The 14,455-nt window shown below is 38.1% G+C and overlaps 1 protein-coding gene across 1 annotated transcript in view; it reads left to right on the forward strand.

The window, feature by feature from the left end:
- The first annotated feature begins 2,302 nt into the window (after positions 1-2,302).
- MARCHF1 (membrane associated ring-CH-type finger 1) overlaps positions 2,303-14,455 on the forward strand; it is a 454,619-nt gene continuing 442,466 nt past the window's right edge. Inside the window, exon 1 of the mRNA XM_055587572.1 lies at positions 2,303-2,413. Coding sequence (XP_055443547.1) covers positions 2,303-2,413 — 111 coding nt within the window. The remainder of the gene's footprint in view (positions 2,414-14,455) is intronic.

The raw sequence follows: 14,455 nt of genomic DNA on the forward strand, positions 1-14,455 counted from the left end.
AATCATTCTAGAATTAAGATAATGTGTTACATGCAAAAAACTCCTTAAACTGAGGAGTTTATTATATTTATAATATAATAATAATATTGGTATATTATATATAATATCATTTAATATAATATAGTTTATTATACTACATCAGCAGGCATAATCCAAGTTTAATAACCCTGTCACAATGATTTATTTAACCAAACAATTCAGAAAAAATTATTTGCAGAAAACCAAGTTCAACAAGGACTTCTAAGATCAAAGGGGGCAAGCAGTCACTTAAACTTGAGCAAATATATATACAAGTTTTAAAAATTAGAGAGTCTGGAAGATGCTAGTTATGCTTGGATTTTAAAATCCTTGAGAATATTGCATTGAATCTGACTCAAAATGAAAGTAAGCCTCTTCTTATGGCTTTTCCATGCATACTTCAGTAGCTACAATATAATAAGGACTCAAAAAATGCTTTAGGATTAATGTTGATTGAATAAGAAGGAACATAGCTACAAACACCATCACTACTATGAGAAAAGCCTGCAAATGAAATTAAATTGTTGTGTTTAGTCTCAGAAACTGAATAGGAGATACCAAGTCTGCTGCATTTAAAAACATATCCCAGAATGGATACTTATTATATAATTTTGTGGGCCACATTTTTATGCTTTTTATTCATGCATGAATTCAACATTTTATTATAAGCACTAAAATGATATTTAATTATAGAGTTAATTATTTTTAATAGCAAATGACTTACAAGTTGAACATTTGTTTGTACTTGATTAAACTGTTTTGGTCATTATGTATCATTTCACTTCCTGCTTTTGAAGAAATATACTCATTTTCATTTGCTTTTAGTACACTACAAGAAATGTAATTAAAAACTGATGACTAACCAAGATATTGTGCATCAAGAATGTGGAAATATTTACTCTCTATGGAATGCAAATTAGTTGGGTATGCAAATTTTATAATACATAGATATGAGTTTTCAATAAATTTCAAGCAATGTGTTTAAAGGGGCAAGCATTAATAATTTGTTGCTCATTCAAACAATTGTTTTGAAGCTCTGTTCGCCATTTCCATGTACAACAAATGAATGATTCACTCATATGAGATTGCCAGTCTTATTTAAAAAGTCAATCCATTTAGTATATTAGATTTCATTTTTTTGAAAGTTTTTAAAAATAATTTCCTATGTACATTGTCCAGATCCATTTCACTTGAGTATTTTGTCATTTACAGAAATAACTCATCAATCTGCTAGTGCAAACTTTCTTAATGTTATTTTTCTTAGTCCTGTGAAATGTGCTATTTTGAATCTCTGAAATGTTATAAACCACCAGATTGCTAATTGCTTTGGATGCTGTGAAAAATAATTAATCCACATTATTTTTTATATTTAATTGACAGTGTAATGCATTTAACTAAAGACCTGCAATAAACTATTTCTAATTACTGAGGGTGGTGGAGTGGAAAACTAGGCTGTAAAACTTTACAAGGAAACAATGTTCTCTTCATTACATTAAAAGTCATTGTTGATATATCTTTTTCAGAGACAAAAAATAAAGTCCCCTAAATGGGAAGTTCTGGAAAACTAGAAGGAGTTATGGAATATTTTTACTCACTATTTAGTGAGATGCTTTAATTATTATTTTAATAGATTGCACTAGTGATGTATGTCAGATACTAAAGTTACCATCCTTGCACTAAAATTTCTCTTTCTTTATTTGGTAGAACTTTATAAGGGAGCTACAGTATGATAGGCTACAGTCCATGGGGTCGCAAAGAGTAGGACACAACTGAGTGACTTCTCTTTCACTTTCACTTTTTCATTATGAGGGAGCTAATCATGTCACTGCCAGAATGAGTGATCTTTATCACTGGTCTGTATTTAATTCCTTCTGTATCTACAGCTACAGACATTAACCTGAAAAGCTATGCCAAATTTTAGATGTCACTGAAATATGTAGATATACCAGGAACTGGGTCCATTCTTAGCTTCCAGAGCAGGGACTCCTCGTTAGAAACTGATCCTTGATGTCACAAATTGGGGTGTGAAACATTAGGCTCTGAGTAGTACTATTTGCATTGCCTTGTGGCTCTGAGGTTTTTAATTAATAGCATATCCTTCTTTTCCTCCCCATAACCCCTGTCTAAAATAAAATGTCTCCACTGGTATTTCATTCAGTTGCATATTTAATTTCAATGATGTACATATTCCAACAACGGACAACTAAAGCAAGTGACCTGTTTCAGGGAATGTAAATTGTTTTCAGGATTTCAGAAATTGAAAAGGGATAAGAGGAAGGAGAAAATGCTGGGCTGGTGTGAAGCAATAGCCTGTAATCCTCGCAGGATTCCTAATACCACTCGGACCCCAGAGGGCTCAGAGGAGTGGGCTGATACCTCGCAAGCCTCCACACTGGTGAGTGTAGCAATGGTACCTCGAATGGCTTGTGTGAATGGATGCTGAGGGAATGGCGGGGAGGGAAGGGCTTCCTAAGTTAACAGTTCTGTGCTTTGCAATGGATATTGTTTATATAGATGTTGTTTAATGGATAGTAATTATCATAATTTTATAGAATTTAGAGTTTAATTCAGATTAAACAACAATTCATTTTTTTCTGTTTCTTTTGACATTGCCCATCCATTATGTCAGTGACCTTAAAGAGATATTTAAAATTTATATCTTGCATTCTACACTTTTTTAATGAAATCAATGGAGGAAAACAAATAGGGTTATCCAAAATAATGAAAAAATCAGAATCATACCTTCTGTATTTTCCTATATTCTAAAAATGTCTTTAAATGAATTTAAAAGTTATAATTTTGACACACTATTGTGAATTAAATAATTGCAAGAATTATTTGAAGACCAATAACATACTCATTCTTGTATTGTTTTCTGCTTTAAGTTTACATGTTTGGCTTCAGTTAGCTTTATTTTCCAGTGATTAGGAAAAGAACTTATTAGCAAAAGAGGTTTTACAAAGTCTTTGTTAAGATTTTGCATGCAATGTATTTCATTTTGATTTAAGGAAGGATGATTCCATTCAATCTCTAAGTTTTAATTGACATGTTAGTTGTATTTTAATTACTGTTTTACCAATTTATAAGAACAGAAGTGTTTTTATTGGCCTGATTTATTAATTGATGAACATGTAATTAAACATATGTAAAAGTTATGTTTCTTTTTGCTTTTGAGTTATTTGATAATTTCTATAATTTTACATAAAAATAATAATCCTGAACAAATATTATTGAGCAAATTTAAATAGACACCAATGGAAGGAATAGGCTTTCAACTGATGAAACATAGAAGTGGGAATCCTATTTAATTTCACTCATCTTAGACAGTGGGGCAAAAGGGTTGATGGTACTAAAAAAACTGCAATTTGATTGGACAGTGAAAGTTCTGGGGAATAAATTATTTGAAATCATTATCTGCAATGGTTCATCTCACTCTAATATACTCCTTTGTAAATTAATGTTTTCAATAAAACTGCTTGGCATAAGTTAACACCACTCAAAATATGTGTTGCATAATATGTATATATAAAGCCAGACTTTGTCGGTATCATGCAATAGGTAAAAATTTTTCATTAAATATATTACTTCTGTGATCTCATTATAGTGGCTTTAGTGTTTAATTCTTATTGAATAGAACCATAGATCCAAACCAGAAAACAATCTTGAGCAAAACATTTAGCCTGGATTTCCCTTATAATTTTGGGTAACTTAATATTAGCTTTATTTTACATATATTAGCTTTATTTTGTACATATGTACTAAATTTTACATATTTTACATTTATGGCCCAGAGAAATTGACTTTCCTAGTGTCACTTAGCTAGTAAATGTCACTCCTAGGATTACTAGAATCCTTCCTTCTCAAGATAGGGCTTGCTGTATTAGGGTGATAGCCTGCAGTCACTGTAACATAACCCCAAATCTAAGAAAAATAAAATATTTCTTATGTCATAGTGCACATGTCTAGGGCAGTTCTCCTTGGAGGTTCACTGTCAAAGGTTCACTGATTTTTCAGACTCCATCCATCTTTCTATACTGCCTTCTTAAGCACATGAGCTCTTAGGTCACTGAGGAAAGGAAAAGGCTATGTGGTTCATTATGCATGAGCTATTACGGAGCAACCTGTAATGTGTAGGCATCCTTCCACTGGCCAAAACCTAGTCCCATAAACCTGTCTGAACTGCAAAGGAGGCTGATGAGTGTCAGGAAGCCATATGGACAGGACAAGCAGATGAAGCTAGTGAGCACTTAGCACATCTCTACCACAGTCTGTCCTCTGGTCATCACATATTCATGTCACGTTTCCACTCTTTCATGAAGAAGAAGCATTGCTTTCCAAGAGAGATAACTAAAAATTCTTTTGTTCAGAGAATTCCATTCAAGTCCATTATTGTTGTTGTTGTTCAGTTGCTAAGTTGTGTCCAGCTCTTTGTGACCCCATGAACTGCAGCGCACAAGGCTTCCCTGTCCTTCAGTATCTCCTGGAGTTTGCTCAAGTCCAAAGTCCTTGGTTATTCATCATCCTCATCTAATGATGTGATGGTAAATCACCTACAAATAAATTATCTGTACCTTGCAACCAGCTCCCAACATACATACATACCCAATATGCAGGAGAGAGGTAAGAAAAATTAAATCATAATAAGCACTCATGTTTGGAAAGAGAAAGAATCAGATGAACATGGGAATCAGGGGTCAATTCCTGCTAGACAGACATTATCAAGTCTCTCTGACTGAGAGGTAAGGGAGGATCCTTGAATTGGCTTTGACCCTGCTCCTTAGGAGATCTCACTTGGACATCCTTCTCTCTAGCCTCTAGATATGCCCTCTGAGAAGTTCTCTCTTTTCTATTATTGTCCCTGTTCACATTTGAAATGCCTATAGAAACGTATCACATTATATATATATATATTTCCCCCCGCTTGGGGAAAATTATGGGGCCAAGAGTTGTTTTAAGTCTTAAGTATTTCAAAGCTCATACTTCTGGAAAAATGGTATTTTAGTACTACAGGCCTCTGAAATCTGCTTGGGTTCTGATTTCTCTTTGCTTCCTGATAGTTTATGTGTCTAGGAAAGTTCTTTCTTGGTTGCCTTTAATCCCCAATTATCCATGCCATTTTCTCATGATCTTATGTTGAAAAGCAGACAGGAGGACCACATCCTCAACATCTTTGTCTAGAGATACTTTGTTCAGCTGAGAGGCTCCCCTCAGTGTCAGCTTTAAATATCATATTAGCCTTGAGACACTTTATTCAAATATAACTTTTCATTGGAACTTTGTTGCTCACTTCAAGGTCAGATCTACCAGTTGGGGTTTAGAAGAAGCCATACATTAGGTCCATTGCCAGGAGAAATATCAATAACCTCAGATATGCAGATGACACCACCCTTATGGCAGAAAGTGAAGAGAAACTAAAAAGCCTCTTGATGAAAGTGAAAGTGGAGAGTGAAAAAATTGGCTTAAAGCTCAACATTCAGAAAATGAAGATCATGGCATCCGGTCCCATCACTTCATGGGAAATAGATGGGGAAACAGTGGAAACAGTGTCAGACTTTATTTTTTTGGATTCCAAAATCACTGCAGATGTTGACTGCAGCCATGAAATTAAAAGATGATTACTCCTTGGAAGGAAAGTTATGACCAACCTAGATAGCATATTGAAAAGCACAGACATTACTTTGCCAACAAAGGTTCGTCTAGTCAAGGCTATGGTTTTTCCTGTGGTCATGTATGGATGTGAGAGTTGGACTGAGAAGAAGGCTGAGCACCAAAGAATTGATGCTTTTGAACTATGGTGTTGGAGAAGACTCTTGAGAGTCCCTTGGACTGCAAGTCCATTCTGAAGGAGATCAGCCCTGGGATTTCTTTGGAAGGAATGATGTTAAAGCTGAAACTCCAGTGTTTTGGCCACTCATGCGAAGAGTTGACTGATTGGAAAAGACTCTGATGCTGGGAGGGATTGGGGGCAAAAGGAGAAGGGGACGACAGAGGATGAGATGGCTGGATGACATCACTGACTCGATGGACATGAGTCTTGGTGAACTCCGGGAGCTGGTCATGGACAGGGAGGCCTGGCGTGCTGTGGTTCATGGGGTCGCAAAGAGTCGGACACGACTGAGCGACTGATCTGATCTGATCTGATACATTGGGTCCAGCAAACCCTGAAACTTCTGGATTCTCTCTATTTCTGGTCAGATGTGCTTTCACACAAACCACTTAGTTCCTGAGCTCATATTTCTCCTGTAACACCTTGCTGAATGTAGCAGATAGTAGTTAACATACATTATGAAGTTTTGCTTTTCAATATAGTTTGACTGTTACCAGCCCAACAGGCCTAGGTTCTGACCCTTGAGATTTTGCCAAGAGTTATGCCCAAACTTCATAAAGATGAATAGCTTTCTACCTTTGTAAATCAGTTCCCTGCTCTCTATTGCTTAAACATCAAACAAAAGCCACATATTTGTGATTTTCATTATGGTAGCACAGACTTTGGCTGTTGATTTTTGTATTTGGATAGTTATAAAAACAGCAGCACACTCAGCAAAAACAGAAAGCTGTGATTTTACAGAAAATATGATATAAAAATTATTTAATCTGCTATTCAGATCAGATCAGATCAGTCGCTCAGTCGTGTCCGACTCTTTGCGACCCCATGAACTACAGCATGCCAGGACTCCCTGTCCATCACCAACTCCCGGAGTTCACTCAGACTCATGTCCATCGAGTCAGTGATGCCATCCAGCCATCTCATCCTCTGTCGTCCCCTTCTCCTCTTGCCCCCAATCCCTCCCAGCATCAGAGTCTTTTCCAATGAGTCAACTCTTTGCATGAGGTGGCCAAAGTACTGGAGTTTCAGCTTTAGCATCATTCCTTCCAAAGAAATCCCAGGGCTGATCTCCTTCAGAATGGACTGGTTGGATCTCCTTGCAGTCCAAGGGACTCTCAAGAGTCTTCTCCAACACCACAGTTCAAAAGCATCAATTCTTTGGCGCTCAGCCTTCTTCTCAGTCCAACTCTCACATCCACACATGACCACAGGAAAAACCATAGCCTTAACTAGACAAACCTTTGTTGGCAAAGTAATGTCTGTGCTTTTCAATATGCTATCTAGGTTGGTCATAACTTTCCTTCCAAGGAGTAATCATCTTTTAATTTCATGGCTGCAGTCAACATCTGCAGTGATTTTGGAATCCAAAAAAATAAAGTCTGACACTGTTTCCACTGTTTCCCCATCTATTTCCCATGAAGTGATGGGACCGGATGCCATGATCTTCATTTTCTGAATGTTGAGCTTTAAGCGAACTTTTTCACTCTCCACTTTCACCTTCATCAAGAGGCTTTTTAGTTCCTCTTCACTTCACACCATAAGGGTGGTGTCATCTGCATATCTGAGGTTATTGATATTTTTCCTGGCATTCTTGATTCCAGCTTGTGTTTCTTCCAGTCCAGCGTTTCTCATGATGTACTCTGCATAGAAGTTAAATAAACAGGGTGACAATATACAGCCTTGACCTACTCCTTTTCCTATTTGAAACCAGTCTGTTGTTCCATGTCCAATTCTAACTGTTGCTTCCTGACCTGCATACAAATTTCTCAAGAGGCAGATCAGGTGGTCTGGTATTCCCATCTCTTTCAGAATTTTCCACAGTTTATTGTGATCCACACAGTCAAAGGCTCTGGCATAGTCAAAAACCAGAAATAGACGTTTTTTCTGGAACTCTCTTGCTTTTTCAATGATCCAGTGAATGTTGGCAATTTGATCCCTGTTTCCTCTGCCTTTTCTAAAACCAGCTTGAACATCAGGAAGTTCACGGTTCACGTATTGCTGAAGCCTGGCTTGGAGAATTTTAAGCATTACTTGACCAGTGTGTGAGATGAGTGCAATTGTGCGGTAGTTTGAGCATTCTTTGGCATTGCCTTTCTTTGGGATTGGGATGAAAACTGACCTTTTCCAGTCCTGTGGCCACTGCTGAGTTTTCCAAATTTGCTGTCATATAGACTGCAGCACTATCACAGCATCATCTTTCAGGATTTGAAATAGCTCAACTGGAATTCTATCACCTCCACTAGCTTTGTTCATAGGGATGCTTTCTAAGGCCCACTTGACTTCACATTCCAGAATATCTGGCTCTAGGTCAGTGATCACACCATCGTGATTATCTGGGTCATAAAGATCTTTTTGCCCGAGGTCAGGGGCAGCGGCCGAGAGTGCCAGACTGCGACGGCGCAGGAACGGCCAAGAGGAGATACCCCACGTTCAAGGTTGGGGGGTCAGCCGAGAGGAGATACCCCATGCCCTTAAGCCTGAGGCCAGGAGCGGCAGGCAGGAGGAGCTACCCCACGTCCCCGTGCCTGAGGCCAGGGGCAGCAGCCGGGAGGAGCAACCCCATGCCCGAGGCCAGGGGGGGCGGCCGAGAGGAGATCCCCAGCGTCCGAGGTCAGGGGCCCCAAAGAGAGGAGTTACCCCGTGTCCGAGGCCAGGGGCGGCAGGTGGGAGGAGCTACCCCATGCCCCCATGCCAGAGGCCAGGGGTGGCGGCCGGGAGGACCAACCCCACACCGTGGCTGCGCGGGCACAGGAGGGCCTAGAGGAGCTATACCACGTTGAAGGTCAGGAAGGGCAGTGGTGAGGAGATACCCCTCGCCCAAGGTAAGGAGCATTGGCTGCGCTTTGCTGGAGCAGCCGTGAAGAGACACCCACGCCCAAGGTAAGAGAAACCCAAGTAAGATGGTAGGTGTTGCAAGAGGGCATCAGAGGGCAGACACACTGAAACCATACTCACAGAAAACAAGTCAATCTAATAACACTAGGACCACAGCTTTGTCTAACTCAGTGAAACTAAGCCATGCCCGTGGGGCAACCCAAGATCGGTGGGTCATGGTGGAGAGATCTGATAGAATGTGGTCCACTGGAGAAGGGAATGGCAAACCACTTCAGTATTCTTGCCTTGAGAACCCCATGAACAGTATGAAAAGGCAAAATGGTAGGATACTGAAAGAGAAACTCCCCAGGTCAGTAGGTGTCCAATATGCTACTGGAGATGAGTGGAGAAATAACTCCAGAAAGAATGAAGGGATGGAGCCAAAGCAAAAACAATACCCAGCTGTGGATGTGACTTTTGATTGAAGCAAGGTCTGATGCTGTAAAGAGCAATATTGCATAGGAACCTGGAAAGTCAGGTCCATGAATCAAGGCAAATTGGAAGTGGTCAAACAAGAGATGGCAAGAGTGAATGTCGACATTCTAGGAATCAGCAAACTAAAATGGACTGGAATGGGTGAATCGAACTCAGATGACCATTAAATCTACTACTGTGGGCAGGAATCCCTCAGAAGAAATGGAGTAGCCATCATGGTCAACAAAAGAGTCTGAAATGCAGTACTTGGATGCAATCTCAAAAACAACAGAATGATCTCTGTTCATTTGTTGATTTTTTTAATTTAATTTAATTTTATTTTTAAACTTTACATAATTGTTTTAGACCACCCAGAGGGATGGAATGGGGAGGGAGGAGGGAGGAGGGTTCAGGATGGGGAACACATGTATACCTGTGGTGGATTCTCTGTTCGTTTCCAAGGAAAACCATTCAATATCACAGTAATCCAAGTCTATGCCCCAACCAGTAATGCTGAATAAGCTGAAGTTGAACGGTTCTATGAAGACCTTTTAGAACTAACACCCAAAAAAGATGTCCTTTTCATTATAGGGGACTGGAATGTAAAAGTAGGAAGTCAAGAAACACCTGGAGTAACAGGCAAATTTGGCCTTGGAATACAGAATGAAGCAGGGCAAAGACTAATAGAGTTTTGCCAAGAAAATACACTGGTCATAGCAAACACCTTGTTCCAACAACTCAAGAGAAGACTCTATACATGGACATCACCAGATGGTCAAAACTGAAATCAGATTGATTATATTCTTTGCAGCCAAAGATGGAGAAGCTCTATACTGTCAGCAAAAACAAGTCCAGGAGCTGAGTGTGGCTCAGACCATGAACTCCTTATTGCCAAATTCAGACTTAAATTGAAGAAAGTAGGGAAAACCACTAGACCATTCAGGTATAACCTAAATCAAATCCCTTATGATTATACAGTGGAAATGAGAAATAGATTTAAGGGCCTAGATCTGATAGAGTGCCTGATGAGCTATGGAATCTGCTATTGGAAGACTTAAAATGTCAGAAATTTGCACAAGTTTAGTAATCACGAGAACTAGCAACCACCTATACAAAAGAGTAACACAGACAGGAGGCTAGAGTTACTAGAATCTAAAATGTTGACTGAGACCTCTCAGAACTATACCCAACTTCAAGAAGATGTCCAGTTCTTAACTTCTCAACTGGTGTAGGAAACTTGGAACTCAGAGGAAGGACCCTGAGGATTTAGGACCAATATTCCTGAAAGGAATGTAATCCTTATATATTCAAGTGAGAAAAAGGAGTTGGTGCAGTAAAAGTAATTCAGGGAGTGTGAAAAAACAAAACAAAACAAAAGAAAAAAACGTAGAGACTGGACCCACCTTCCACTGCTGACTCAAAGAAGCCTTGCTGGAATATGCGACAGAAAAAGAGTCTTCTCTCTTCTCCTGTCTTTTGATTTCTGTTATTTATTATTTTTTTAAGTTACATATTAGTTTTACTATTAATAGAGAAACACCATATGGTTCTATTACAGTTTCAGAAAAATTACTAAACCTATATCTACATTGATTTTTAGCTTAAACAATTATAAATGAAAAACAGAAACAGCATTCTTTAATTTGATAAAGTACATTTATTCATTTATTAAAACTTTAAAAATAGCTTATATAACTGTAGAGCTTTAGAAATATTTATATAAAATTAAAGACAAGTCAATTGTGTTAGTTTCTATAGCTGCATAACATTGCCATAAACTAATGGCTTAAACCAATAATATTGTATTAGCTCATAGTTCTATAACTCACCATATTTATTGACCTGAAGATCTTTTAGTACTAGTATTGGCAGGACCTGACCAAGAAGTAAATGTCAAAGGAGACGTCTGGTTTAAAAGCTCCCAACTTCAGCATCTTGGAACAGAATATAGAAGAATGCATTTAAAGCTGGGTGGTATTAACTTAGTAATCAGTAGAAAAAAAATAAGAATACAAGCTTCAACAAACTCAGAAATTTCAAAAGCTTTCACTCATTGCTCAGTCTGATACAGGACATTTGATCCTTCAACAATGAATGCAGAGATCTATGCTCCTCCCCTCTTATGTCTTAAACATGTCTGGTGGTGGTTGGTTGGTGATTTAGTTGCCAAGTTGTGTCTGACTCTTGCAGCCCCATGGACTGTAGCCCCCCAGGCTTTTCTGCTCATGGAATTCTCCAGGCAAGAATACTGGAGTGGATTGCCATTTCCTTCTCCATTGATCTTCCCGACATGTCTTAAACATGCCTCCCATCTCTATGTCTTAAACATAGGCCTTGGAGTGAGTTTATTATATAAGGGACACAGCATAAATAGATAATCATGGAGATACATGGTAACATTTAGATACATCATTGTATCTTGGCAACATGGACTGGAACCAATGACATACCCAGTGTACCTGTCAGAAGGATGGGAAGGAAAGCTTTCCTATATGACCCAAACAGGGAAACTGAGAGCACTGTCAGCCTCTACCACGGTTGGATTCTGCTCTGAATGGTAGCACTTTTGTCCTGCATTTCAATTCATAAAACCAGGCTTTTATTGTTATTATATAATAATACTAGTACCCTCTGTTGTCATCAGAGCATTTGAAGTTTTTCTGCACAAATCATACTCCATCTAAACATAATGATGATGAGGAGGAAGGGGAGGAGACAGGGAAGGAAGAAAAGGAGGATGAAGAAGATATAACTGATTATTATTTGCTGGGAACTTTTCTAAGCATTTCACACATCATCTCATTTGTAACATTACAAGGACTGATGAGGTAGGCATGATCATTATGCCTGTTTTGTGGACAAAAAAATTGAGTTATAGACAAATTTAAAGCTTGCCCAAAGTGACTGAGCTGAAGCTAGGTTTCCATCAGTCCAAGGAGTCTAAATCCAGATGGCTGCTCTCCTGTCCCTCGGTTGGGGGAGAAAGGTCATTATTTGAATTGTATACATTTGGCTAAATAGAAAAATTGTAAATGAGATAATAATACATTATAATGTGGCATAAAGACAAATATGGCCATTTCATTTTAATGTCATAAGTATTTGTGTCTGATATATTATTTTCTTCCCTGCATTGGCTGATATAACTATGGTCAGTTTCACCATTGTATCTTCAAAAACTAACCTAATTGAAAAAGATAGCTTTTTAATTTTTTTTATCCATAAGGCAGTTCAGATCCTCTGCTTTCTAAATTCAGAAAATGCTTACTTAGCCTAAAATTTCTTAAGTTTAAAGATTATTGAAGGGTTTGAGAGATGCTTATTAAGCAACCATCTTTGTAATTGTAACCAATGGGATGAGGAAACCTCTTGTATGACAGGCAGGGAAGAAATACTTCAAATTTATTATAATACAAACTTCCATGCTAAAAACAAAACAAAAAATACCTTATATTGACTACCTTGTTACTGTTCAGTCACAAAGTCGTGTCTGACTTTTTTGCAAACCCATGCCAGGCTTCCCTGTTCTTCACTATCTCTGAGAGTTTGTTCAAATTCACCTCCATTGAGTTGGTGATGCTGTCTAACCATCTCATCCTCTGCCTCTCTCTTCTGCTTTTGCCTTCAATCTTTCCCAGCATCAGGGTCTTACCCTTAAGCAATTTCCTGAATCAAAAAGAGTTCAACATTAGATTCAAAATGAGAGAAAAGGAAACTGAAGCAATAAGAAACTAAAATAAGAAGGTGAGATACTTTATGGGAATAAAGTTTAAGAATCTATGGAACTCAAAATAGGGAGATCAAAAAATGTCATTTTGGGAAGTCATCAACGACTCCATGGAATGTTACTTTTCTATAATTAGTGATGGCTCTTTAAAACCTAAAAAGCCTCTTGATAAAAGTGAAAGAGGAGAGTGAAAAAGTTGGCTTAAAACTCAACATTCAGAAAACTAAGCTCACGACACCCAGTCCAATCACTTCATGGCAAATAGATGGGGAAACAATGGAAATAGTGAGAAAGTTTAATCTGGGGGGGCTCCAAAATCACTGCAAATGGTGACTGCAGCCATGAAATTAAAAGATGCTTGCTCCTTGGAAGAAAAGCTGTGACCTACCTAGACAGCGTATTAAAAAGCAGAGACATTAGTTTGCCAACAAAGGTCCATCTAGTCAAAGCTATGGTTTTTCCAGTAGTCATGTATGGATGTGAGAGTTGGACTATAAAGAAAGTTGACAGCCAAAGAATTGATGCTTTTGAACTGTGGTGCTGGAGAAGTGGAGAAGTTGGAGAAGTGGAGAAGTCCATTGTGGTGTGGACTTGGGAGTCCCTTGGATTGCAAGGAGATCAAATCTGTCAATCCTAAAGGAAATCAGTCCTGAATATGCATTGGAAGGACTGATGCTGAAGCTGAAGCTCCAATACTTTGGCTACCTGATGCGAAGAGCTGACTCACTAGAAAAGACCCTGATGCTGGGAAAGATTGAGGGCAGGATAAGAAGGGGACAACAGAGGATGAGATGGTTGGATGGCATCACTGACTCGATGGACATGAGTTTGAGTAAGTTCCAGGAGTTGGTAATGGACAGGGAAGCCTGGCATGCTGCAATCCATGGGGTCGGTTGCAAAGATTCAGACACGACTGAACGACTGAACTGAACTGAACTTTAAGGCTATAAATAGTCTACAGTTAGGTAGAAAAGAGCAAAGTAATAATCTATGTGTTAGATGAAGTGATTTGCCACTTTAAAACACGTATTCATCTGCTCAGGGCACATTTTCTATCCTGTGTACGTGATTTGCGATGAGGTACTTGCTTCTAGAAAAAAAAAAATATATATATATATATAATTATATATATATATAATTTTAATAAGGTACATATTTGTAGTATAATTTTCAAACAATATTTATGTCCATTGTGTCATTATAATTTGAATACTGAATTATATGTAGTGTAATTACTCAAATACATAATGAAATGGAGATGTTATTAAGAGGTTAACAAATTACTCCAAATCATAATGACCAAGGACTTCTAGTGTTTAGGTTATTTATATACCAAGCCCATTTTAAGAAGTTGATAGTGTTGGCATATAGCAAGGGAAGATACTGTATTATTTTTTAAAAAAGTGAAATAATTCACCTTGGTGGCAAGTAAGAAAGAGTTGGTGACTCAGATTTCTGTCTGATTTTAAATCCCAAGATTTTTCCAATTAGCTATAAATTCAGACACTTTCATGCCAAAACTTCTAATAATGAGGTGCAATAAATAATGAATAATAACTTGTAATAATGAGGTGGAGTGAAGATCATGTGCTATT

This window comes from Bubalus kerabau, chromosome 7 (genome assembly GCF_029407905.1).
Source record: "Bubalus kerabau isolate K-KA32 ecotype Philippines breed swamp buffalo chromosome 7, PCC_UOA_SB_1v2, whole genome shotgun sequence".
NCBI lineage: Eukaryota > Metazoa > Chordata > Mammalia > Artiodactyla > Bovidae > Bubalus > Bubalus kerabau.